Below are 24,008 nucleotides of genomic sequence, written 5' to 3'. Positions count from 1 at the left end.
TCCAGGCCACGGTGTTTCGTGTTCCGAGGCCGGGGAGCCCCCCAGGCTCCAGTTGTAGAGAGCATTGCAAGGGAGCCACTTAGGCAAAGCACCCCGCCGGGTCAGGGACAGGGGGACATTGTGGGCATCCGGCCATCTCCACTGCAACCTCCCCTCCCACACCATGGACCCCATCCGGGAGGTCCCAGGGTACAGCCCCAGGCCCGCTGGACCCGGGCCGACCCCTGGCGCTAAAATGGAAACTTTTGCACGGGCCAAGTGCTTGGTATGTCAGCCGCCCGGCGTCCTGGAACCTCCGCCTGGGTTAACAATGTTCGGACAGCGTGCTCCCCAACCAGGGGCAGCATGGGGGAGGGAGGGGGAACGGGCAGGGGTCCAGCCCTGGGGGACAGGGCAGAGCACTGTGGAGCCGTCCAGTCCCAGAGCCCTGCCTGCCCCCTCCTTGCTGTGTGACCTGGGGACCAGCCCAGGCCTCTCTGGGCCCCTAGGCCAGGGTTCCCCAATGTCAGGCGAGCAGGGAGCCAGCTGGCAGGGGGTGGCAGGTGAGGAAGCCCTGGGCGCCCATAAGTAATGCCCAGGGAACGCAGTAGGAGCTCAGGCGGGAGCCAGGGCCTGGCCTCTCCTGGATGCATGGGCACCCACCAGCCAAATCCACTGAGCCCAGGGCTGCCTGCCGCACCCTTCCCAGCTGGTACCCTACTTCTGTGTGGGGTGATATTTTTAAAATGCTTTAAAAACAGAGCATTTTGGGCCCAGCACGATGGCGTAGCAGCTAAAGTCCTCGCCTTGAATGCACTGGCTGGGATCCCATATGGGCGCTGGTTCTAATCCCGGAGGCCCTGCTTCCCATCCAGCTCCCTGCTTGTGGCCTGGAAAAGCAGTGGAGGACAGCCCAAAGCCTTGGGACCCTGCATGCGCCTGGGAGACCCGGAAAAAAGTTCCTGGCTCCTGGCATCAGATCAGCTCAGCTCCGGCCATTGCGGTCACTTAGGGAGTGAATCATCGGACGGAAGATTTTTCTCTCTGTCTCTCCTCCTCTCTGTATATCTTTTTTGCAAGAATAAAAATAAATAAATCTTGAAAAAAATCACACAATGATTAAAATTAAAAAAAAAAAAAAACAGCATTTCACGGTCTGGCGCCATTGCTTAGTGGCTGAATCCGCACCTTGCATGTGCTGGGATTCCATACGGAACCGGTTTGAATCTCGGCAGCCCCGCTTCCCATCCAGCTCCCTGCCTGTGGCCTGGGAAAGCAGTCAAGGACGGCCCAAAACCTTGGGACCCTGCACCCGTGTGGGAGACCCGGAGGAGGCTCCTGGCTCCTGGCTCCTGACTTCGGATCGGCTCAGCTCTGGCCTTTGCAGCCACTTGGGGAATGAACCAGCAGAGGGAAGATCTTCCTCTCTGTCTCTCCTCTGCGAATCTGCCTTTCCAATAAGAATAAGTCTTGAAAACCAAAAAGGAACGCACTGGAAGTAGCCGTGTTCCTGGCAGCACGAGCAGACCCTCGCAGCAGCCCAGCCTGGCACCCCTGGAGTTCCCGCCCAGGTCCCCCACTGCAGGGACGGGTGTGGCTGTGTGTGCACCCGCTCAGCACAGGGCATGAGTCAGGACACGGTGCACCTGCCACAGCGCTGGGCTGGTGACCGGGGCTGTGGGTGACCAGGCGACAGAATGAGGCTGACCCTGTTGAGTAGGACAATGTCTCCATATCTCCCCTCTCCCCCCAACGTGTAGGGGTCTCCCCAAATGTGGCTCAGGAGGGCGTGGCTCCTGCGTTCCCCACCCCCTTCTACCTCTAGTCCCGCCCCTTTCTAGCCCCGCCCTGACCTAATCAGTCAAGTCCCCGTTGCCAGGGCGACCGGTTTCCCAGCGTCCACATGGTAGGCACATGTGCGTGTGTGTGTGCGCGCGTGTGCCGGCCGCCACCCTCCCCCACTCCCCGCCACGCGTCTGCAACCCCTCTGCTCCCCTTCAGGGCAGGGAGGGGGAGAAGGGGGTGTGGGGCGAGCAGGGCCACTGACAGGCAGCTGGCGACAGCTTAACTGCTGTGAGCTGGGGTGGGGGTGGGCAGACGGCTGGGCTGGGCCTCCAGGCAGGCGCAGTGTGTGTGTGTGTGTGTGTGTGTGTGTGTGTGAGCGCCGCACGCACATGGGGTCAAGCCCCTGAGTGGCTACAAGGCGCTTACCTGGTGTATGTGTGCGCACACGAGGCCAAAGCCCCTGAGTGTCTGGCTACAAGGCATTTACCTGGTGTATGTGTGCATGCGTGTGCACACGGGGCCGGTGTTCCAGCAAAGCCCCGAGCCTCCAGCTATGAGGTGCATGCCTGCTGTGTGTGTGTGCGCACGCGTGTGTGCAGGCTGCAGGTGTCCCTGAACATCCAGCTATGAGGTGCACAACTAGTGTGTGTGGTGGTGATGTGTGTGTGTGTGCAGGGGGTAAATGTCCCAGCAAAGCCCCTGAGTGCCCAGCTACAAGGTACACACCCGGTGTGCATGTGTGTGTGTGGCACGCACACGGGGTCAAAGCCCCTGAGTGCCCAGCTACAAGGTACACACCCGGTGTGCATGTGCGTGTGCGCGCGTGTGCGGGCAGGAGGTGCCCCTGAAAAGTCCCTTAATAAGCAGCTGCCAGGTGTGCACACCCGGCCCTCCGGGCTGATGCGAGGGTGGCAGGTGTGTGCGGCAACTGGAAAGTGAACAGTGGGGATGGCCCTGCCCGTCGAGGCCAGCCCGTCATGACATCCCCCTGGTAGGCAGGTAAACTGAGGCAGCGGGAGGAGTGGAACAACTCCCTGCCCACACAGGGCACAGGTCCCCTCGCATCCTGAGCTGGGTCCCCCATTCCTGCTGCATCCCGGGGTCCCGCGCGCACCCCGCGAGCGGGGTGCACCGTGTGGCGCACACCCTGTCTGCGGCGATTACACTGCACAGCCCCCGCAGGACGGGCAGGCCCGCACCTCCCCTGGTGGCTTCATCAGATGTGTGTGCTGCGCAGGTGGCGGGGTGAAGGGGGATCCCCAAGAACTCCGGCAGTCCCGGCCCCTCCAGCAGGAGCCTGCGTGCGTGGGGCCGCAAGCGGCTGGGTGGTTCCCGGGAGCCGGAGCAGGGTGGAGGGACGGGGCCAGTTCCCGTCCCGCGGCCGCTGGAGTCGCCAGAGGGCGCCGTGGGAACGCGGAGCCGTCCGGCAGGGAAGGGTTGGGGGCGGGTTGAACGCTGGGGCAGGTGTGTGTGTGTGTGTGTTTGGGGGGGCGCGGATAACGTAGGGCGCGGTGGGTCTTGGGACACAGAAGGGGGCGCACGTGGGAGCCTGGAGCGGGGAAAGAGGTCCCCCGCAGGGCTCCTAGACCAGATTTGGGGGGCCGAGCGACTTGTGATGGGGGCGCCGCGGACAAAGGGAGTCGCCGTTATCTTAGGGTACCGCGAAATGGCGGGGGCGGAGTTCTGGGTTTCAGGTTCCTAGAGGGCCGGGGGTGGCGGGAGGGATCTGGAGGTTTGCGGAAGACGTGGGACAGGATATGGGGTGGGGGCAGAAGAGGCTGGCGTCTGAGTGCGCGCCCCGAGGGTAGCCAGAAGGAGACGTGGGATGTCTTGGGGTTTCGGCTTTATGGGTGAGATGCCGGCGTCGTCGTCGGGGGTCCCCGAAGTGAGAGACAAGCCATCCTGGGAAGCATCGACCTGAGGGTTCCCCGCAAGGACATTCACGGTGAGGGTAGCCTTTGGCGCTTCGTTCCCCGGGGAGGCGAACAGGGGGTGTCTGGCAGTAATTCCAGATCCTCAGTGGGGTGGGGGTGTCGGCGGAGCAGGATCGGACCTTACTGGCGGCGGCGACCTGGGGTCCCAGCCTTTTCCTACAAGACGCCGTCGGGGTCCCCGGGGCCGTGGTGGAAGTGGTGGTGACAGGAGCGAGAGAGATAGCCGTTTTGGGGAGCGGGCCGGTGCCGTGACTCCCCCGCCTCTGCCACCTGCGCTCCTCCAGCGCCCCACGGCCAGGACCGTGGGCCGGGGGCGGCGCCGGGGCCCGGGTAAGCCGCGCTCCGCCCTCGGCGCCGCCCCAGCCCCGCCCCCGGCCCCGCGCCGGGCCGAGCCGTCCGCGGCGGGAGAGTGCGCGCCGTGGAGAGCCGCTCCGATCTCCCCGGCCCCGCGCGCCGCCGTCCCGGGGAGCCCCGCGCCGTCCGCCCGCCCAGGCCGCCCGCGTGCCGTCCGTGCGCCCCTGCGTCCCCGGAGCCGCCGGCCGTCCAGGGCACCCCGAGCCCCAGCCCCAGCCCCCCCAACGCCGGGCCCGGGATGGCCGCAGCCCGCGGCTGAGCGAACCCGGGCGGAGGGGGGGGTGCCCCCATGGGCCGGCCCGGGCCGCGCACCCCCCGCGGCCGCCTCCTCCGGCCGGGGCTCCCCTCGGGCGCCGCGGGCCCTGGCGGCCCGGATGGCGGTCGCGGCGGCAGGGGCAGGGGCTGGGGCCGGCGCGGCCGCCACTAACGGGTAGCCCCGCGCCCGGAGCAGGTAAGCCAGGGACAGGGGGGTGGGGGAGCTGGGGGTGCGCAGGGGACCGGCGAGAGCGCACGACCAGCCCCGCGGACCAACCAACGGGGGGGCTAGGCGGAGGCGCCAGACTCCCGGAGGACCAGTAGCTCCAGCTGCTGCTTCTGATCCGGAGCAGGCGGGCGAAGGCGGGTGGGGTCGCAGCGGAGGGGAGGTGCGGGGGTGCGGAGACAGGTCCACGGTGCGCGGAGGCCCATCCCGGGCGCCTCTGCCAGCCCCGGGGTGTCCCTGCCCGACGGGACGGGCGCGCCTCTGCCGCGCCGGACCCCCCACGTGCGCTTCCCGGGCGGGCTGGAAGCGGGGGGCCCGCCGGCACCCCACCCCCGTCCCCGCAGCCTCCAAGGAAGGCGAGAGTGGGACTCCCCCCCACCCCACCCCACCCCGTTGGGCCTCGGCGTCTGCTGTGTGCGCGGGGCAGAGGCGGACCCCGACCCCGCGGACCCCGGCCGGGGGCTGCCGTCGCGGCCCAGCGGCTCTCCCAAGTAAACATCTGTCAGCGGCGCGCTCCGGCCGCCTGCCCTGCGCGCCGCCGCCGCCGGGGACACCGTGTCCTCCGGTAAGGGCCGGGCCCTCTCGGCTACTGGGGCGGCCCGCTCAGCCACAAGAGGGCGTGAACCCCTCTGGGGAGGTGGAGGGATCCCCGAAGAGCCAAGACTGGCCTGGGAGGGGGCCACACTGTGCCCGTCTCCCCTGCTTTGCTTAATTTTTTTTTTTCCTTTTAGCAAAGGCGACCTTGACTGGGGGTGGGACTGACTTTGTGCCCAGCGGTCAGGGAAGTATTGGTGCAACACGCCCCCCCCCCCCCGTCTTGGGGTGCCGGGGCGCAGCAGCCTGTTCTGGGGGGTGAGGCGGGGGCCACCTGTAAGGCTGAAGGACCCTGCCTGTCCCACTGGCTCCCTGCGAGAAACTTGCCGGACACCCTTTGTGTGCCAATGCCTCAGGGGGCTGAGCTGCCCCAGTGAGCATGAGGGCGGGTGGGCGGGGATCCTTGCGACACCCCCTCTCCCAGCTTCCTTCCGGGTGGCCCAAGTAGCCCCACCTCCAAGAGCTGCTTGGTAGTGGGGGTGTTGCGGAAAGAAAATCAAACAGTCCCCCTGCCGCTGTGGTATCTGGGGATCCCCACATGGGGCACAGTCCCAGTGCCCCCAAAGGTTTGTGGCAACAGGAGGAGGACAGGTACCAGGGAGAGGAGCCCTGGGGGTGGGAGGAGCATGAAGGAGAGGCCCCAGGCACTGGGGCTGGGAGGGATGAATAGGAGTTTTCTGGTTCCCAGTTGCAGGAGATGGCACAGCTGGGGGTTGCTGCCACCATCAACGGCCCCTGGTGAGCGGGGACAGGCTGTTCTAGAAGGCTGGCAGGGGGAGCCTGGGCTGGGGCACATGAGGAATGGGGTGTCCTGGGAGGCCAGGGCTGGAAGCTTGAACGCATCTGTGGCTGGGCTGTTCTTGCTGAGGGTCCCTGAGGGCCTTCCCTCAGCACCCCGGCAGGTGCAGGCCAGGGGGGCGTCCTGGCCCCGGAGGGGATGTTGTTGGGGAGGTCTTGATCTGCCCAGCGAGGACCTCTGGAACCCAGTTGTGTGCGTGTGTGCCAGACCCTGGGTGGCAAAGACGCGGGCGGTTGGACAAGAGCTGGTGCCTGCCGCAGCAGGGCCGGGGCCCACCCAGGGGACGCCTCACGTGGCCTGCGTTGCATAACATGCCAGGGGACCTGACTCCAGGGGGCTAGCAGAGGTGACTCAGGGAGCCACGGTAGGGGGGCGCGAGGGTGGCCGGACTCTGGGCTGTGTGCGCGGCCCCAGCCCACGCCTCCCGGCCGGCTTCCTGCCATGCCCTCCCGGCTGCCGTCGGAGAAGCTCTGCTTGTCTTTCTCGAGCCGCCTGCCATCCGGGCCCTGTGCCAGCAGCTCAGCCGTGCCAGGCCTCATTAGGTTGATCCTGTCATCTCCCCCCTACCCCACCCCCCGCCCCAGACACCTGCGTGGCCAGCCCTGGGGCCAGCTCGGTCAGCCAGACTCGCCTGGTGCGGCCGAGGTGAGGATTTTGTGCAATGAGTACAGCCACCATGGCAGCGGGTCCGAGACTCCGGCAGCCCGGCCACCCAGGGGCACGCACATGTACCTATACATACGAACACACACATGCCGGCACACGTGTGCTCCACAGACTTGCTGGTCTCCAGGCGCCTTAGCCCCACCCCTGCCCCAAATTTCCCAGATCTCACCTGCCACATGCCATCTTCCTGCTCCTCCTGCTCGGCGAAGCCCTCTGGCGTGCCAGCTGATCACCGCGGCTTTGTGGTGCTTGCACTGCCAACAGTGGAATGGCCCTGTTTGTTTCGTCCCCTTAATATCTGCCTCCTCTCCCCACTCCACCGCCAAGAGGTCACTGGCCCCTGAGTTCCCTGCCGACCCCCTCTCCCTCTCGGCACACAGCCGGGTACTCGGCAGGTATGTGCTGGGGACAGAACCCAGAACCCCGACCGGCACATGGGGTTTCTGGCTGGGTGTCACCCCACTGTCTCTCTCTCCCTCCCGGGGCTCCCAGGGAGTAGATGTGGAGTCAGAACCCTGCCCCACTAGCTCAGCCCCCGGTTGCTGTGTGCCCTCCGGCAACACACTCGAGGTCTCTGAGCCTGTTTTCTTGCATGGGAGACAGAAGTGATGGGGCGGCACCTTCCACAGGGACACTGGGAGGGGACGATACCAGGAAAGCACCTAGTACAGCCGGGATGGCTGGAAGGAACGTGACTAAGGGAGTGGCACATGAGGTGGAGTACCCAGTTCGAATCCCGGCTCCTCCATGCCTCCACTATAGCTAACCCGCTAATGTGTACCCTGGGGAGTAGCAGGCGATGGCTCGAGTGCCTGGGAGAGCCGATGGAGCTCCGGGCTCCTGGAGTTCGCCTGGCCGGGCCCTGGCTGAAGCAGGTGTTTGGGGAGGGAGCCAGCGGCCGGGCCGCCTTTTAAATAATTAAGCCAAATCATTTTTAAACAGACCCGAATGTGGAAGAGGGTGGTATTGACAGTGGATCTTTGGGGGTGGCCGGGAGCTTTTCCTTTTCGCCTGCGTGTCTACCCCAGCCCCTGAATGTCCTCCACACGACACGGGGGTGGCTTGGCCCGGGTGCCTGCTGGGACTGTGCGACACAGGTACCGTGGGCCTCCCAGCCGTGCTCCCCTTGGCGAGCAGCGCTGTCCCAGCTGTCCCTCCTCCCCAGCCAACAACAGGTCTAGCGGGCGGGCAGTACTGAGCTTTGTTCCACAGCCCTGGCCCGCACAGAGCGACCCCCAGGCCGGCCCCCAGCCCCAGCCTGGGAACAGCTGTGGCTGCCACATGTTCCTGGTTTGCCCCAGATGTGTGTCGCGGCGCCCAAGCCGCCCTACCCCACCCCTCCATGGGCGGGGCTGGCCCCAGGGCCCTGGTGGGGTGGGGGGAAGGGAGTGTGGCCTTCCTGTGGGCTGTGCACTTGGCTGCTTGATTCACGGGGACACTGAGTCTGACCTCCGGTGGGGACAACTCCCACCCCTTGTGGGGCCTCAGTTTCCCCATTGGTGGGAGCCAACCCCTTCCCACCGAGGCAACGTGGGGAACCCAGAACCCGAGGGAAGAGAGGGTGCCCTCTGCTGTTTCACTTGCACACACTGAGAAATAGGCCGACAGAGAGAGGTGCAGCCCCTCCCCGCCCCCAGGTCTCCACTGACAATACCCCTCACACCTAGGCCACCCCTGCTGCCCCACAGCGATGGAACCCTGAGTTGCAGGGGTGAAGAGGAGGACCCCCCCCCCGCCCACTAGCTGAGCCCCTGCTGTCCCTGGAGGGCTCCCTCGTGGAGGGGCTTGAGAGATGGGGCGTCGCAGCATGTGTAGGAGTTGTCTTAATTCCTGGAAGACAGAACCAGGCTCTCTGTGTCCGAGAAGTGTGGGTGGCACCCGCGCCGTCAGCGGGAGCGGTCCTGGGCCAGGCAGCGTCCTCTTTGTTACCCTGGGCAGGCTGGGCCTATGCAGCTTCCTGCCGCCAGCGGCCCCACCTGCGGGGCTGGGGCAGCCGTGCACCTGTGTGTGTGCCTGTGGCTGGAAGAAGCAGGTGGCAGGCGGGGGGCTAGGGGTGTCCCTGAGCTGCCCCCGCCAGGCTGAGCGTCCGCAGGCTGTGCCTTCCTTCTGCCTGCAAATGCCCTGGTCTGTGGGCATGGCGGCGGGCCAGGGGCGTGAGGGGGGCTCTTGTTGGGTGGACACGTGTGTGGCAGTGCCCGAGTCGTGAATCAGATGGCATGAGAGTGCCTGGGGGCGTGCCCCCTGCACACGTGACCGTACAGTTCGGGTGCCCGGGCCCTCCGCCACCCCCACGTCGCCCCTCCCGGTTGGTCCCGGTCAGGCGGTTTGTGCAGAGACAAACCAGTCGGGTGGCCCCCATACAGAAAGCTCATTGTTAGCGCTGCCTTATCAATGGCACCTGCCGAGAGGGGGCCCACACCCCCCTCCCCTGCTTTCCTGCCACCCCCACTGGAGCTGGGGAGGGGGGTCCTCCTGCAGTGTCAAAGGCCACTGGGGACTCTGTCACACACTCAGCCCCCTGCAGAGATGGCCAGCCGGAACCTGCGGCTACCTCTGTCTTCACGGGGAAACCGAGGCACGCCCCCTCCACAAGTCAGGTGCTGAACTAGGGAGGTCTGGCTCCTGGTTCCGGGCCTCAGTCTTTCCATCCATAAGATGGGGCTGTGGGTGTGTCCTGCTCCTGGGGACCCCTGTGAGCTTGCCTGGGTTCCTTCGGAGCTGGGTGTGCGAAGTGGGGGGTTGCAAATGACTCCGGTTGCGGGGGGCGGGGCAAAGCTGACTGCACAGGCCCTGAAGCTCCTGCCCACCAACCCTCCTCCCATCCCTCCCTGCTCCAGCCCCAGGGGTCTCCCTGCTGCTCTGCCATCAAATGCTGTGGACACTGTCCTGCTCCAGGGCCTTTACACATCCCAGCCCGGTCCGCCCCACCCCCAACGCCGTTTTTGCCTTCACTGTGCACGCATGCACTGCAAACCTCCTAGGCCCTGGTGAACTGGCTTGGTTCTCACCAGATGCCCCTGTGCCCCTGGGCTGGCTGGGACTTTGCTCCTGCGTACCCCCTCCTCCCGGTGGACGCCCACAGCACTAAGGGCCGTCGGTGCAGGGGTGGGGTAGGGAGTGCCTGTTTTTTAGCACAGCGACCAGAAGACCCCTGCACCCCACGTTGGAGTGTCCGGGGTTCCAGGCCCAGTCACTCATGGCAGGCCTGGATGGAGCTGCAGGCCACAGGTGGGAGAGCTCCCCACCTTGCAGATAAATAAACCGAATAGAAAAAAAATATTTAAAAGAATTCTAGCTCCCCCTTCCCAGGGTCTCCTGTGGCTTCGGGGCCCCTGAGCAAGTCCTTGTTCATGTTTTCAGTCTCCCCTAACTTTGTCCAAACAAGTGTCCGGCTTGCGGGCTGGGACTGGCCTGGTAACCAGAGGCGTTTAATAAATGCCTCCTGTGGCTGCCTGGGGTGTTGTTTCTGCAGTCCGCGGGCCATGCGTGGGGAGACAGGCAGCTCCAGCTCCCGGCACCCGCAGACAGCTGGTGTGCAAAGGAGGACGCACCCGTTTGGCTGCGGCTGCATTGCAAGCTGAGCGCTCGCTCCGCGCGCCGGGAGGTGCGCGCATGGGGGTACCCGGCGACCCCGCAGGGCCCAGCCCCGGCGGCACAGCGCGCGCGCCCAGGCTTCCCAGCTCCGCGTGTAAATGTTTACACCGGGCCGGCCGCCAGGCTCCGAGGGCCGACACCACACCAGGCGGCCAGGCGGGGAATGTAAACGGGCTGGGGCGGCGGGTGTCCCCCCCCCCCCGCCCGGCTCGGCTGGGGTGAACACCCACTGTGTGCGCCATGCGCCCGTGGCCCCAGAGATCCTCATGGCCTGGGGTGGGGAGCGGGTGCGGTGGGAACCGCCGTTGGCCTGGGGATGTGGGAGGTGGGCAGGGCATCAGTGTATCTGAGGACGTGAGCCCAGACGGGCGGGAAGTCACTCAGGGACACCCGTGGGTGCAGCCCCGGGGCTTCCCGACCGGCCCTGGTCCCACAGTGCCACCTGCTGGGAATGGCCCCAGCCGCTGCTGTCCCTCTTCCCTCTGGCCCCTGGGCAGCAGCCTTCCCTGCCGCCGTCCTGCCCCAGCCTGCTGCTTTAGCACGGGCAGTACCCCGTGTCCTTGGTTCCTCTGGGCCCCCCAGGTGAGGCGGCTGCCTTGGCCCTGACACACCAGGGGGTACCCATTTCCCCCACGTGCCTCTTGAGCTCCCAGCAGCGGGCCAGGGCTGGGGTGATGGAGGGGAGGGTGGGTGGGCACACGCTGATGCCCTGCCGTGCCCACAGGCCCAGCATGCAGCGCTGGAAGGCGGCAGCCGTGGCCTGGGTGTTCTGCAGCTCAATGCTAACGATCTGGATGTGCCGGGACGGCCTCACGCCTGCGCTGGCCCCGCTGCGCCGCCCGCCTCGCAACCTGGACGCCCGGATTGCCCGCCTGGCTCAGTGTAAGCTCTACGCCCCTCCCTCCCCTGTCCCTTCGCAGGGCGTTTTTTGGAACGGAATGGGGGTGGAGAGAAGGTACAGCCTTGGGGGTTGAGGTAGGGGGTGGCTGTGGGAACTGGGGTCTCCCCCAGGCACGGCTGTCACAAGGAATTAGGCTGCAGTCCCCAAGGGGCCGCATGGAGGGAGATTAGGCACTGGGCACCGGGCCCGGGCGGCCCCCACAGCACAGCGGAGGTGGTGGACGGAAAGGCCCCCCGGGGGCCCATGAGAGACTGAGGGGGAGAGAGGCCAGTTTGTGGAAATGCCCCCTCCCTAAGGAGGTGCAGCCTTGGCCCAGCTACCCATCCAGCCTGGTAGAGGTCTTGCAGGATGAGGCAGGGAGGGGGGTGAAACCGCACGCGCACACGTGGGATGCCCACGCACGTCCAGGCCTGCCCCGCCGGCTCACACACAATTCCCTTTTCTTGTCCTCACAGTGGACAAGGGTGCCCCCGGGCGCCAGCTCCACTTCCTTCCCCTTACCCCCCACCCCAAGCACTTCCTATGACAGTGTGGAGGAGGGGGGCCCCAGGAGGCAGGGGCAGACCTGCCAGGAGAGGAGTGTGCGTGTGTGTGTGTGTGTGTGTGTGTGTGTGTGTGGCCTGGAGGGACACCTCCATGTGACCTCACCACCCCAGCCAGCCAGCTGTGCCTGGGCTGGGAGTGGGAAGGCAGGCCATTGTTGGGTGGGGGGCATCCCAAGGTGGGTGGGCTGGCCAGAGGAGAGGCGGGGGGGGCAGTCCTCGATGGCATAGGAGCTACACTGAGAAAAATTACATCTGAGGGATGGCCAGGGTCCCCCCCAGTGTTCCCTGGGCCCCCCACCCTGCATGTCACCCTTCATGCCAACAAGAGACAATCCCGACACCCCATGGTCCACTCTGTCAGTTAGGATGGGGAACAGTGGGGGGCTGCGTGGGAGACACTGAGAACTCGGGGTGTGTGTGTGGAAGCACAGCCAGGTCCCCCCTCAGCCTGGGGGTGTCTGGCTTGTGAGCCCACCCACTTGGGGTGCGCACTGATGGCCTTGGTGAGCTTGGTTGTCACAGAGAGGGTCCTGGGGTGCACACAGAGTGACTTGGTTCCATGGTGAGGGGCCTGGGGTGCGCACCGACGGGCATGGCGGGCTTGGTTCCACAGTGAGGGGCCTGGAGCACACACGGAGGAGCTTGGTTCTGCAGGGAGGGGCCTGGGGCGCACTCTGATGGGGTTGGTTCCAAAGCTAGGGGTCTGGGGTGCACACTGACAGGCATGGTGAGCTTGGTTCCACTGTGCGGGACCTGGGGGGTGCACCGACGGGCATGGTGAGCTTGGTTCCACTGTGAGGGGCCTGGGGCGTGCACCGACGGGCATGGTGAGCTTGGTTCCACTGTGAGGGGCCTGGGGCACACACTGACGGGCATGGTGGGCATGGTGAGCTTGATGTCATGGAGAGGGGCATGGGCGCACACCGATGTGCATGGTGAGCTTGTTACCATGGAGAGGGCCCTGGGGCACGCACCAACAGGCATGGTGAGCTTGGTGCCATGGAGAGGGGTCTGGGCACACATGGAGGGCCCTGGGGCGCGCACCGATGGGCTTGGTGAGCTTGTTACCATGGAGAGGGGCCTGGGGCGCGCACCGACAGGCATGGTGCCATGGAGAGGGCCCTGGGGCGCGCACTGACGGGCCTGGCGGGTCTGGTGCCGTGGAGAGGGGCCTGGGGCGCACCGACGGGCCTGGCTACCCCGCTGAGTCCCCTCACCGTTCTGACTGACTCTCTCTTCCCCCGCAGACCGGGCCTTGCTGCAGGGCGCGCCGGACGCCGTGGAGCTGACCCCCTGGGCGGGCCGAGCTCCGGGTCCTCGCCGTCGGACAGGGCCTCGGCGGCGGCGCGCACGTGCGCGTACCCGGCCGTGCGGCCTGCGCGAACTCGAGGTGCGCGTGAGCGAGCTGGGCCTGGGCTATACGTCGGACGAGACGGTGCTGTTCCGCTACTGCGCAGGCGCCTGCGAGGCCGCCACGCGCGTCTACGACCTGGGCCTGCGGCGCCTGCGCCAACGGCGGCGCGTGCGGCGCGAGCGGGTGCGCGCGCAGCCCTGCTGCCGCCCGACGGCCTACGAGGACGAAGTGTCCTTCCTGGACGTGCACAGCCGCTACCACACGGTGCGCGAGCTGTCGGCGCGCGAGTGCGCCTGCGTGTGACCCTACCTCACGTGGTGGGGGGGCCCCCCGACGGCGGCGGCGGCGGCGGCGGCGGCACCAGCTTCCGCCCCGACCCTTCGACGACGGACTGCGCGTGCGTGGCCTCCTCCGACGACTCCTCCCTCTTCTTCTTACCCACCCACAGCCCTGGGCGGAACTCTCGCGAGAACTGCCTTGAGAGAAATAAAAGCGCGGGAAGGCGGGCTTCGTGCGTCAGTCACTCGCAGAGTGGGATGGGGACACATCAGGGTGTCGTCCCTCGTCCCTCGGGGTCCTCGGGGTCCCCGGGGTCCCCGGGGTCGACGGGGAGGGAGGAGCAGACGTGGCCCTCTTCGTGGGGGCGCACGGGAGAAGGACGGGGTGCAGGGGCGGCAGTCGGCCGGGTCCTGTCCCCCTGCCTGCGTGGCCCCCCACCCCGGAGCCGCTGGTGGGGGTGTTGGGGGGCACGCGGTCAGCCTCCACCACCAGGGTGAAAACCAAGCCGTGTGTTCTCCTTTTCGAGGCTAAAAATACCCCCTCCCCCCGCCCGCCCAGGCCCCGGCGGGGACAGCTCCGGAGCCGGCGCCTGCCCAGGGGGGTGCGGAGAGGAGTCCCCGGGGGCCTGGGTCCATAAAAGCCCTTGGCCGCGGCCTGCGAGGGAGGGGATTTATGACGAGGCCCCGGGCAAGCTCTGCCGTGCAATGTTTAGATTTGCCCGCCGTGTCACCTTGATGCTGGGCAGGCCCTAGGCTGCAGGGGGGGTGGGGCTGGGGTGGGGGTGGGCGCGGCAGGTGCCCGGGCCTGGGGATGGGAGGAGAGCTGCACCCCTTACGTCCAGTGCACCGTCCCACTCCTCAAAATGGTGTCCGCAGGGCATGGTCTTCCCCTCTGGGACCACTGTCCCAGCTTCAGCCCCACTGGCTCTCCACTCCCCATCCTGGGCTGCAGCTGGACACATTGCAAGGCAGCTGACAGGCAGGACTTCCACGGGGTGGGGTGGGGTGGGGTGGGGGTTCCAGGAGCAGTGCCAGGCTGCAGCCCGTGAGTGGGTGGTCGGCGTGGCCATGCCTGGCTGGGGCCCCTGCCGCCCCTAAAGGGAGGTTGTGTGTGTGTGTGTGTGTGTATTCCTAGTCCAGGAAGCTGACTCAGCCCCCCGCCCGCGGCAGGCGCTGCAGAGGCCCAACGTGCTGCTGTGTGTGCGGGCCCCAGTTGCCCCGTTCTAGGTCAGGGAAGCAGCCCAGTCCGGGACACACAGCTGGGAATGGGGTGCTGGGCTTTGTGGCCCCCTGTGCTGCCCCTGCGTGTCCCCCCTAGGGTCTCCCAACCTCAGGGCACCAGCCAGCCCACCAACTGCATGACATAGATACAACTGCTCCGCGTTCTATGAAAGGGTTGCAGCTGCACCCGAGAGGGGTCCTGAGTGGGGCGGGGTACCAGCCATGGCCTGGCCGTCACAGCCATGCGTGTCCTGGGGACCCCCTACCCCCTGAGTGCATGCGCGTCCGTGTGCGCGCACACACACACACACACACACAGGTGGGGGAGACACTGCTGGTTTCCGAATAGGCCACACCCACAGTGCTGCAGACACGATGGACTTGATCCTGTTGGTCTGGGGTCTTCATTGCCACTGGACACTGACTTGTGAGGTGTGGGGGGGGGCTTCCCCGCCTCTCCTGCTCCATCCCTCACTGCCACTCATCTGTGACAAGCCCTGGGTGCCAGGCACCGTGGGGGGTTAAGAACTGGATTGCAGTCAGTTGACCTTCTAGTATTTTCCAGCAGAGGCTGCTGGCCGGGCTGGACCCAGGGGCAGAGTCCCAGGCAAATCAGACCACCCCCTGCACACGCCTAGCCCGCTGTGGGGCTGCCCGCTCCCAAGTCCCCAAACCCCAGGGCCCCTCAAGTGAACCAGGCGGCAATACTGGGCACCGCCTGGTATCTGGTTTCTTGCTGCAGGTGCCAGCAGGCCTTGCAGAAGTACAGGGCCCAGCTCCCCAGGCCAGGCCTCAGCATCTCCCGCCAGCGGAAGTAGCTCAGGTAGCGGGCAGGGTCCCGGTCCAGGGCCTGCAGGTGCTGGGCCAGCTCCTTGGGGCTGCCGAAGTCATCAACGTGGATGAAGGCGTCGGGTGGCAGGAAGCGTTCGTAGCTGCTCCGGCTGGGGCCCAGCACCACGGGCACGGCCCCGGCCAGCAGTGCGTTCTTCCACAGTTTCTCGGTGATGTAGTCAGGATGCTGGGAGTTCTCGAAGGCCAGATAGAACTTGTAGCGGCTCAGGGTCTCCATCATGGAGGCCTGGGGCAGTGACTGGTGGCCAGCGCCAAACACATGCACGGGGAGGTGGGCGCGAAGTTCCTGGTAGTATTTCACCCTGGCTGACTTTGGCTGCCAGTTGGACACCGCCCAGGCCACCAGCTCCGTCTTGGCTGACAGGTTGACCTGCTCTGCAGCGGTGGGGGCATCCGCCCAGGGTTCGAGCCAGCCGTAGGGTGTGAAGATGTCCGAGTCGCTGCGGTAGGACATGGTCAAGTTAAAGTAGCCGTCCAGGGCCTGTAGGTGCCTGCAGTTGCTGGGGGACTCGAGGCTGAACCAGACCCAGCGCTGTCCGGCTGGCCGCGGGGACGGCGGAAGCTGCCTTTGGGGCTGCGCGCTAACCTCCCGGTGATGTACAATGACGGCATCCGCCCGCTGGTACACACTACGGTTAGCGGTCAGTTCGCAGTCATCTGCACTGGGCCGCAGGGCCGAGCAGCGGACCAGTTTCACAGGTCGGTTGAAAGGCCAGCTCCATAGCAGGACCACCAGGGGCCGGCGGCTGGAGGCATTGGGGGAGATGGTGTCTGGATCCAGTGCCGTGAACGTGCTGGGGCTCTCACGGACCACGCGCATGTAGGAGAACAAACACACAGCTAGACACAGCTGCAGCAGCAGCAGCCCCGGGAGGTGCCGGCACCAGAGACGCTGTGGCTGGGGCCTGCCGAGCGGCTCCATGGGTCAGTGCGGCCCCAGCTGGACACACACGAGGGCCTGGAAGCCACCTGCAGGATGCCTCGTCCCAAGGCCAAGCGACTGGCCGTCCAGCAGTAGGGACGGCAGAGGTTGAAGGCTTCCTGGCTCCTGGGCAACAAGACTTCTGTACCCGGGAGACCCTAGAGCTGCCCGGCCCGGGAAGACGGGTGGGAGCCAAGAGATGGCCTGTGAGGGACACGCCTGCCCAGGAGGGGCTTTGAAGGTCACAGAAGAGTTCTCCCGGCGTAGGAGTGGGCGCCGTGGCCAGAGATGCTGGAGGTGGGTGGGAGAAAGAGAGAGAGAATATGGGTGAGTGCCTGGCCAGCGCAGGAGGCCCAGGCCTGCCAGCTGGGACTCAGTGACTTGATGAGTGAGGACTGGCTCCCCCTGGCCCCATGGCAGCACCAAGACATGCCCTGCCACCTCCCCCCTCACAGGGGACGAAAGCTGGGGGAGAGGTGGGATGGGCAGGAGGGAGATTGGACCCCCCCATCCCCGGTGCAAAGCCAGAGAAAGGTTGGAGCCGCCTGGGGAATGGGACAAAGAGAAGCTTCCAGAAGATGCTAGGGCATGTCCCAGAGGTGCATGGCAGACACCAGCCAGTAGGGGTGGGCAGCTAGGAGGGTCTCTCTCAGATAGCACCTGGTGGGGGGCACTGCAGACCCCGGCCACTAGGGGGCAGCGTGCCCTGAGCCCTGGCCGGGCCAGTGTCCCTCTGGTCCAGCTCCTGCTAACCCCACGGCTGGCCTCAGCTCCCTGGCCAAGGGCTGCCCGGCTGTGTTCCTCCAGCCTGCCAGAAGGGGAAACTGAGGCGACGGACCCAGACCCCAACCACCCCAGCCCCTCTTAGTGAGAGAATCCACCTGCTAGTAAGTTCACTCCTCAGTTCCCAGGAACAATCTCCCCCCCACCCCGTAGCTAGCAGGGACCCCAGCGTCTCCCCCGGGGTGCGCAGGAGCAGGGAGCTGGGGTTGGAGGCGGGGCCGGGGCTCTCACTCAAGCCCTGCGTTCCCCTGTTGTCACCACCAAACACTTGTCCCCAGTTCAGTGTGTTTGTCTGCCAGCAGCGCCCGCGGGCTTCTGAGCCCTTACCAAACACATGTCCTGAAACACGGGCCAAGTTTACGGTGACTGAACTGTGATGACACCTTCTCTCACTAGGTCTAGGGCAGGTGTTGGGCCAAAGGATTATGCCCGCTGCGTCTACACCACATCCGATTCCAGCTCCCTGCACGTGTGCACCCTGGGAGGCAGGGGCTGGGTCTTTGGCGTCTACACCCGTGTGCCAGGCTTGGATTGAGTTCATGTCCCCCGGGGGCATCTGGAGACTGCGCAGAGGGCAGGAGGTACCTCCCTCTGACCGCCCTCTGTCTCCTATAAAATAAGTAAGTACATAGTTTTAAAAATGGAAAACAATGGGTTCCTCCTTTCCATTAGACACGACTCCATTGTTTTGGTGGGAACCCGCAGCCGCACACTGGCGCCTTCCCCCCAGCTTGCCCAGCCCGAGTCGCGCGGGAGCTTTTCGCTGCTGACTGCACACTGAACTAACCCCTCTGGACATCCAAGATAGAAATAAAATATTCCAATGAGATTAAACGAGCCATTGTCTTTTGTATTGATTTTTTCCAGGCTGTAGGCGACGGGGTTTGTGTATAGGAAGAGTGGGAGAGCCTTAGATGGCTTGCCTTTGCTGGCTGTCTCCCCCCATGCATGCCAGGAGCCAGGAGCCTCACGTCACCTTCCCGGGAACGGGGAACTCGGCATTTTGGACGCGGGATGTGGGGGTTTTAAACAACATCTCCATGCTAGACCATCCCATAAAAAAATTCCCTAAGTGATTGAAAAAAAAAAAACAACCCAGTATGTATTTCCTTCAAAACCTAAACCTAGTCTGGCGTTGGGATGCAGTGGGTTAAACCACCGTTTGCAAGGCCGAAATCCTGTAACGTAGTACGTGGGTTTGAATCCCAGCTGCTCTGCTTCCCATCCAGCTCCCTGATGCCCCAGCTCCAGGCCCAGCGCAGTAGCCTAGCAGCTAAAGTCCTCACCTTGCATGCCTGGGATCACATATGAGCACCGGTTCTAATCCTGGCAGCCCTGATTCCCATCAGCTCCCTGCTTGTGGCCTGGGAAAGCAGTGGAAGACGGCCCAAAGCCTTGGGACTCTGCACCCGCGTGGGAGACCCGGAAGAGGCTCCAAGCTTTGAATCGGCTCAGCTCCGGCTGTTGTGGCCACTTGGGAAGTGAATCAATGGACAGAAGATCCTCTCTGTCTCTCCTCCTCTCTGCATGTCTGCCTTTCCAATAAAAATAAAATAAACTTAAAAAAAAACAACTATTGTCACCGAGGGTTGGAGTCCTCCTTGCCCTTCAAGAATGGCATGTGAAGCTCTGGCAGCCATGGCGGGCGGAAGCTGGGCGCCCTGGGACGGTGGGCCTGGCATTCCTTGAGCAGCCGACTCGGGGCTGGTCTGCCGCTTGCTGCACCTGCTGGGTGACTTTCTGGGATGGGACAGTGACGTGCCCAGCCAGATGTCCACAGCGCAACTTCCCCAGGGAGCCCCACGTTGGGCGAGCAGGGAGGCGGTCCCGAGGGGGCAGTGCCCACTCTCTTCTTGCCCCGTTTGGCTCCCTGGTTGGTTGCCTGGGGCCAAGGTCTCCAAATATTATTAATGGCCATATGGTAGGGTTCAGGTGAGTCCAGGCTGATCGTTGTGCCTTCCAGGATATAATGAGGCCTTATTGCTGAAACTTATCATGGGGCAAAGTGTGGAGGGGATAGGAGAGTGTGGTCAAGGTAAACCCCACAGCTTTTTCTTTTTTTGGTCTCAGCAAAAACCAGCCGGCAAAAATACCATTGCTCCGACAGCCTTCAGGGCACAGATGCAATGAAACACCCTCCCCCATCGGAAGCTCTTGGAGAAGCAACCGTGGGGGGCAGAGGGAATGGGGGTTTCATCCGGCCCCGGGGGCTTGAGGCACAGCCACCAGAACCTTCCATTCCCTATCCCTTCCATTCCCTATCCCACCTGGGACCCACTGGCACCTGCGGAGCCGCCTGCCCTGGCTGCCTGAGCCCCGACGGCTCTGGGCTGGCCATCGGGACGGGGATGGAGAGAAAAGCTGAGAAAAGATGTGACACCTGTGCCGCGGAAGCCTTACCTGCTGGCGCTGGCGGGCGGCCGGACTGTCCCACGGAGAATCTGTGGACCCAGCAGCAGGTGGATTTTCCACAGCGGTTGATGGCAAGGCCAGTTGACAAAGGAGGAGGAAGAAGGAAGTGGATGAATAGCCAAGGCTGGCTTCTATCCGGTACTCTACACCTGCCTCTCAACCAGCTGACCCGGGCTGTCTTGACTGGGAATACTCGGGCCACCTTGCGGGAAACTGGAGCCAGCAGGGGTGAGGCCGTGCAGCCTTGGGCACACCCCCGGTGACGGACAACACGTCACTACCGAGAAGGGAGTGCTGGATCTGGGGGCTGGCGAGCAGGATCCATTCATGCTCCTCATCCCTGGATCCCTCATTCAGTCAATCAACAAACAGGGGTTGAGTGCGCAGAAAGCCCACCCGAGCCGGGGAGTACGGTCTTTGGCTGGGCATCCGTGGGGGCTAGCGCTCACCTGGGACTCCTGAACGAGGCGGCTGCTCCCTGGTGGTTGGTGCTAGGTCACTTTCACGGGTTAGCAGTGCTGCTGCTCCGAGCTCAGCCATGGAGAGCCAGTGAAGTGGCTCCTGTCACTAAGGAGGTCCCTGCCCCAGGGCGGTGGCCGAGGCTCGGCTCTGCCTGTTCATCAAGCTCTTTGGTGTGACTCACAGCCAGTCCCTACCCCTGCCCGCTCTCCCATTCTTGGAAGGGCTGAGAGGAATGTTCTGGAAGACGGGTTCAGTGAGAAGATGGCTCTGGCCTCTGCTGATCTCTCTGTGGGCACGGAGCGGGACCATCCACTTTCTGTCCCAAAAGCTGCGCCTGGGAGAGCCCTTGGTGCCTCCTGCAGCTGGCTGATGGCCTGGGTGCCCGGAGGTGCCTGGTGGGCGTCAGTGGAGGGGCCAGAGCGTGTCCACGTGTCACTCATTCCCACGCTGGGATGTCCTTGGTCATGAGTCTTTGATGGCAGCGACGCGGGGTGGGCCCTGAGGGGCACATCTGGGTCTCCCGCTACTGCTGACAGGCACAACGCTGGGCCCTGCAGCCCTGGCTCCTCCTTATTGGGCCTCGCTGGAGGGCTGAGGGAGCGGTGTGGCCCCCAGGGGTCCCCGACACTGGCAACATCAGGGCTGTTCCATCCAGGTGGCCTGTGGGCCAGGCCTGGGGGCTGCCAGGGACTGCAGGTCCATGGAGATCCAGGCTCAGTACCATGAGTTTCCTGGGGACAGGGAAGGTGATCCTGGGCTGAGCTGAGGTAGCTGAGCCGAGCCGTGGTCTGCGCCCGCCCCCAGGCCCTGCTCCTGGGCTGAACCCCAATCCCAGGTGTGTCCTCACTCAGGGTCCTGAGGTGAGAGCCCCACTCAGGACAGGCTGGGACCTTGAGACACCAGGGGAAGTGCTCAGACGGCTTGTACAGTCAGTCGTCGCCTCTTCCTTCTCCAGGTTCCCCTTGGTCCTGCACCTCCCATCATTAAGTTTTATACCCTCAGACCTTAAGTGCTGTAATTGGTCTGGGTGTTTCTGTTTCCCGGTGGTGTCCACCCCTTGTGCTGGCAAGTGGCCAAGGGGGCTAGGTGATCGCCTGACTTTACCGTGTGACATCACACACCCCCAGCCACCTCTGGGGGAGCCTCTGGGGGAGGGGACAGGAGAGGGTTCCTGGAACAGGGTGGGCCCCCAGCCGTGGACTGGCAGTCCTCCAGGCTCTGGGGGAGGCGGCAGGGCAGTCCTCTGTGGGTAACGTTGCTCAGGTGGTCATGAAGGCTCCAGGGCCACCAGAGGACACCATGACCGGGCCCAGTCCTGCTCCCGGTGGGCACTGTGACTGGGCCCTGCCCGAGCCTGCAGGCAAGCCCGGCCTGGCCTCCCAGCCCCTCCCGCCCCATCCTCTCACCACTACCAGGCGGTGGGGAGAGGGGCCCAGGTGTGGGGTGTGGGTGGCAGGTGAGCGATGGGCCCAGGGAGGCAGGCTCAGGCCTGGGGTCACCGGTGGGCCTGGCACAGGCACCGTGGGCCCCCCCACTCCTTCACCTGCTGGAGGGCACCTCCATCCCCCCAGGCGTCCCTAGGCGTTCACTGCTCAGGTAAGGCAGCTCGGACTTGCAGAAGGCCTGAAGTTCACCAACCCTCGCACCGCGCTCCAGACAGTAACAATTTTCCCCAAGCCTGGAAGGTTCCAGAATGTTCTGGAAGTCCTCCTCTAAAGTCCCAATTGACTTGCATTGCCCGCAAGAGACAGAGCTGCGCTGGCACCCGAGCTCCTGGGACCCCGGAACTCCTGACCCCATGGTTTGGTAGGATACATTTTGCCCTGTGGCAGCCGTGTGGCCTTGAAGGAGTGACACCACTTCTTAGGGCCAGGCCCTGCTGTGTGTCTTGGTCCATCTGGGTCAGAACGGTGGGCTACCGTTTACCCTCCTGGGATGTCTGAAGAAGCCAGCTTCTCCCAGCTCCTCCAGGGGAGAAGAGGGTGAGGGGGCGGCCCAGGTCGACACCCCGCCCCCCACAACCCTCCCTGGCCTTTCCTCACCTGGGGCCCTCTGGCATGTCAGGGTCTGCCCGCACCCCCCCAAAACCGGCTCCTCAGTCCGAGGTCGGGTTCCTGAGGCTTAAATTTCAGCCCCTTGGTGTGTAAAGAGGCGGGGGCTGGCCACGCTTCATTTTCCGATTTCTGGAAACAACAGTGGTGTGAATGGGGGAAAAAAAAACAACCACCAATCCATGTGGTGTGCTAAGAAGGATTGTAGGGAATGCGTGGGGCTGGGAACAAAGGGCCTTTCTCTGGGTCTGGGATGGGCTCTGGGGCGCGTGCGGGTGGCGGTCTCCAGAGTCCTGGGTGCCGATGGAGGGATTTTGCAAGAGAGCCCAATTGGGAGATGTGTTGGGACAGGGAAGGAAACCACAGATGGGCTTGGCTGGGTTTTGGGGATGCGCGTGACCTGCCCCCCCAGGGCACCTGCCCTCCCCCCTCCGCTCCCCCAGCCATCACCCAACCGGCAGCGGAGGCGCACGGGCGGCCTGTAGCCACAGTTACTGCCATCAGCAGTCTCCGCAAAGTGGCAATTTCCCCTCCCCGCCTGTCCTCTCAGAACATTCTGGAAGCCCTCACTGTCCACCTGCAGCCACTCAACTCCCAGCAGCCCAGCTGCAGCCCCAGGAGGGTGACGGTGGTGGCTGTGCCAGGGGGCTTTGTGACCTTGGACCAAGGGGGCCAGACGCCCGCCTGCGTTTCGGTTGCGTCCCGCCCAGGCGCCCCAGGCCCTTTGCCTGTGCTGTTCCCCCCGCCCTTCCCTCCCTGTCCCAACCCCACCATTTGACTCGGTCTCCCAGCTGACCATTTCAGCCTGTCCCTCCTCCTTCCTCCACACCTGCCCTCTCCCAGATCAGCTCCTGAAGGGGCCGGAGCGGTGGGGTGGGCTTTCATTCCCTGCTGAGTTCTAAGTGCCTCTGGCTGAGTGACAGGGCCGGGACAGGCGAGCAGCGGACAGTATTAGGCCTGCTGGGAAGTCCTCCCGTTGGTTTCCTGCCTTATTGGGTGTGTGTGTGGAGGGGTCATCCCACATAGTTGGGAGCCCCCAGGATGGCGACGGCAGAGGAGGTGCAGCGGCCAGAGCCAGGGTCCCCCACGGGAGCTTAAAGACCAGGGCAAGCAGAGGCCCAGCGCTTTGAGGTGGGGGTGGCCCCCCGCTGCCCCCTGTGCTGGCAGGTGGGGTGGTGCTGCTGGCCCCGGGGGCCACACGTTTGGAGCACTGGCTGGGCCGGTGGCAGGCGCAGGCAGGCGTGGAATGCTCTGGCCGCGGAGGAGGGCTAAACGGGCTCCTTGGATGTCAGCGATGGCCGCCGGGGGGGGGGGGGGGAGTGGTGGCTTTGAACCTCACGCTTGGCTGGGATGTTTGGACAAGGCAGGCGGCCAGGGGGTGTCATCAGGGCTAAAATTAGCCCGTGTTTCCCGCTCAGCCCCTCCCCCTGGGCCTCCCTTTGGGAAGCTCTCACTACAGCCCGGGCCACCCTTCTTGCACGAAGGCCCTGACAGCCGCCGGCCACCACCAGGTCACCCTGGCTCACAGGTGAGGAGGGTGGGCTCATTGTGACACAGCCAGCAGGGCTGCCTGGGACCAGGGCCGGTGTCCGGGGAGACATTCAGGCAGCCGTGGGAAGGCGGGGAGCTTAGCAAGCTTGCGGAAAAGGCCTGCCATGAACTGGGCCTGAGTTGCAATGTTGTGGGGGCCAAAACAAATCTGTAATTACATTTTTCCATTTATCGAAAAGAAAAAAAAGTTTCGGGGCCCGGCGTGGTTGCCTAAAGTCCTCGCCTTGTCTGCGCCCAGGATCCCATATGGGCGTCAGTTTGTGTCCTGACTGCCCCACTTCCCACCCAGCTCCCTGCCTGTGGCCTGGGAAAGCAGTGGAGGATGGTCCAAAGCCTTGGGACCTGCATCCGCATGGGAGACCCTGAAGAGGCTCCTGGCTCCTGGCTGTGGTTCAGCTCAGCTCTGGTTGTTGTGGCTATTTGAGGAGTGAACCAATGGGTGAAAGATCTTTCTCTGTGTCTCTCCTCTCTGTAAATTTGACTTTCCCAT

At 64.6% G+C, this 24,008-nt stretch overlaps 3 protein-coding genes across 3 annotated transcripts in view; 1 reads left to right on the top strand and 2 right to left on the bottom strand.

The window, feature by feature from the left end:
* The window catches only part of SAFB2 (scaffold attachment factor B2), a 95,960-nt gene extending 92,125 nt beyond the window's left edge, over window positions 1-3,835 (bottom strand). Inside the window, exon 1 of the mRNA XM_058657799.1 lies at window positions 3,825-3,835. The gene's annotated coding sequence lies outside the window, so the exon portion shown is untranslated. The remainder of the gene's footprint in view (window positions 1-3,824) is intronic.
* Window positions 3,836-4,332: 497 nt separating this feature from the next.
* NRTN (neurturin) lies at window positions 4,333-13,493 on the top strand. The gene is made up of 3 exons (XM_058657817.1): window positions 4,333-4,503; window positions 10,911-11,068; window positions 12,880-13,493. Exons 2-3 carry the CDS (start codon window positions 10,918-10,920, stop codon window positions 13,287-13,289), a joined length of 561 nt encoding a protein of 186 aa, XP_058513800.1. The 5' UTR covers window positions 4,333-4,503; window positions 10,911-10,917; the 3' UTR covers window positions 13,290-13,493.
* Window positions 13,494-15,014: 1,521 nt separating this feature from the next.
* LOC131478446 (4-galactosyl-N-acetylglucosaminide 3-alpha-L-fucosyltransferase FUT5-like) lies at window positions 15,015-19,623 on the bottom strand. Its single transcript, XM_058657814.1, has 2 exons — window positions 19,443-19,623; window positions 15,015-16,417 (listed from the first exon to the last, which is right to left on the bottom strand). Exon 2 carries the CDS (start codon window positions 16,257-16,259, stop codon window positions 15,171-15,173), a length of 1,089 nt encoding a protein of 362 aa, XP_058513797.1. The 5' UTR covers window positions 16,260-16,417; window positions 19,443-19,623; the 3' UTR covers window positions 15,015-15,170.
* Window positions 19,624-24,008: the final 4,385 nt, after the last annotated feature.

This window comes from Ochotona princeps, chromosome 33, assembly GCF_030435755.1.
Source record: "Ochotona princeps isolate mOchPri1 chromosome 33, mOchPri1.hap1, whole genome shotgun sequence".
Classification (NCBI taxonomy): Eukaryota; Metazoa; Chordata; class Mammalia; order Lagomorpha; family Ochotonidae; genus Ochotona; species Ochotona princeps.
Note: the sequence above shows the minus strand (reverse complement) of the source record. Positions and strands in the feature narration are given on the sequence as shown.

Coding starts and splice junctions, on each gene's coding strand:
- NRTN (XM_058657817.1), top strand. CDS start 10,918: ATGCAGCGCTGGAAGGCGGCAGCCGTGGCCTGGGTGTTCTGCAGCTCA. Junction 11,069..12,879: donor GATTGCCCGCCTGGCTCAGT/GTAAGCTCTACG, acceptor CTTCCCCCGCAG/ACCGGGCCTTGCTGCAGGGC.
- LOC131478446 (XM_058657814.1), bottom strand. CDS start 16,259: ATGGAGCCGCTCGGCAGGCCCCAGCCACAGCGTCTCTGGTGCCGGCAC.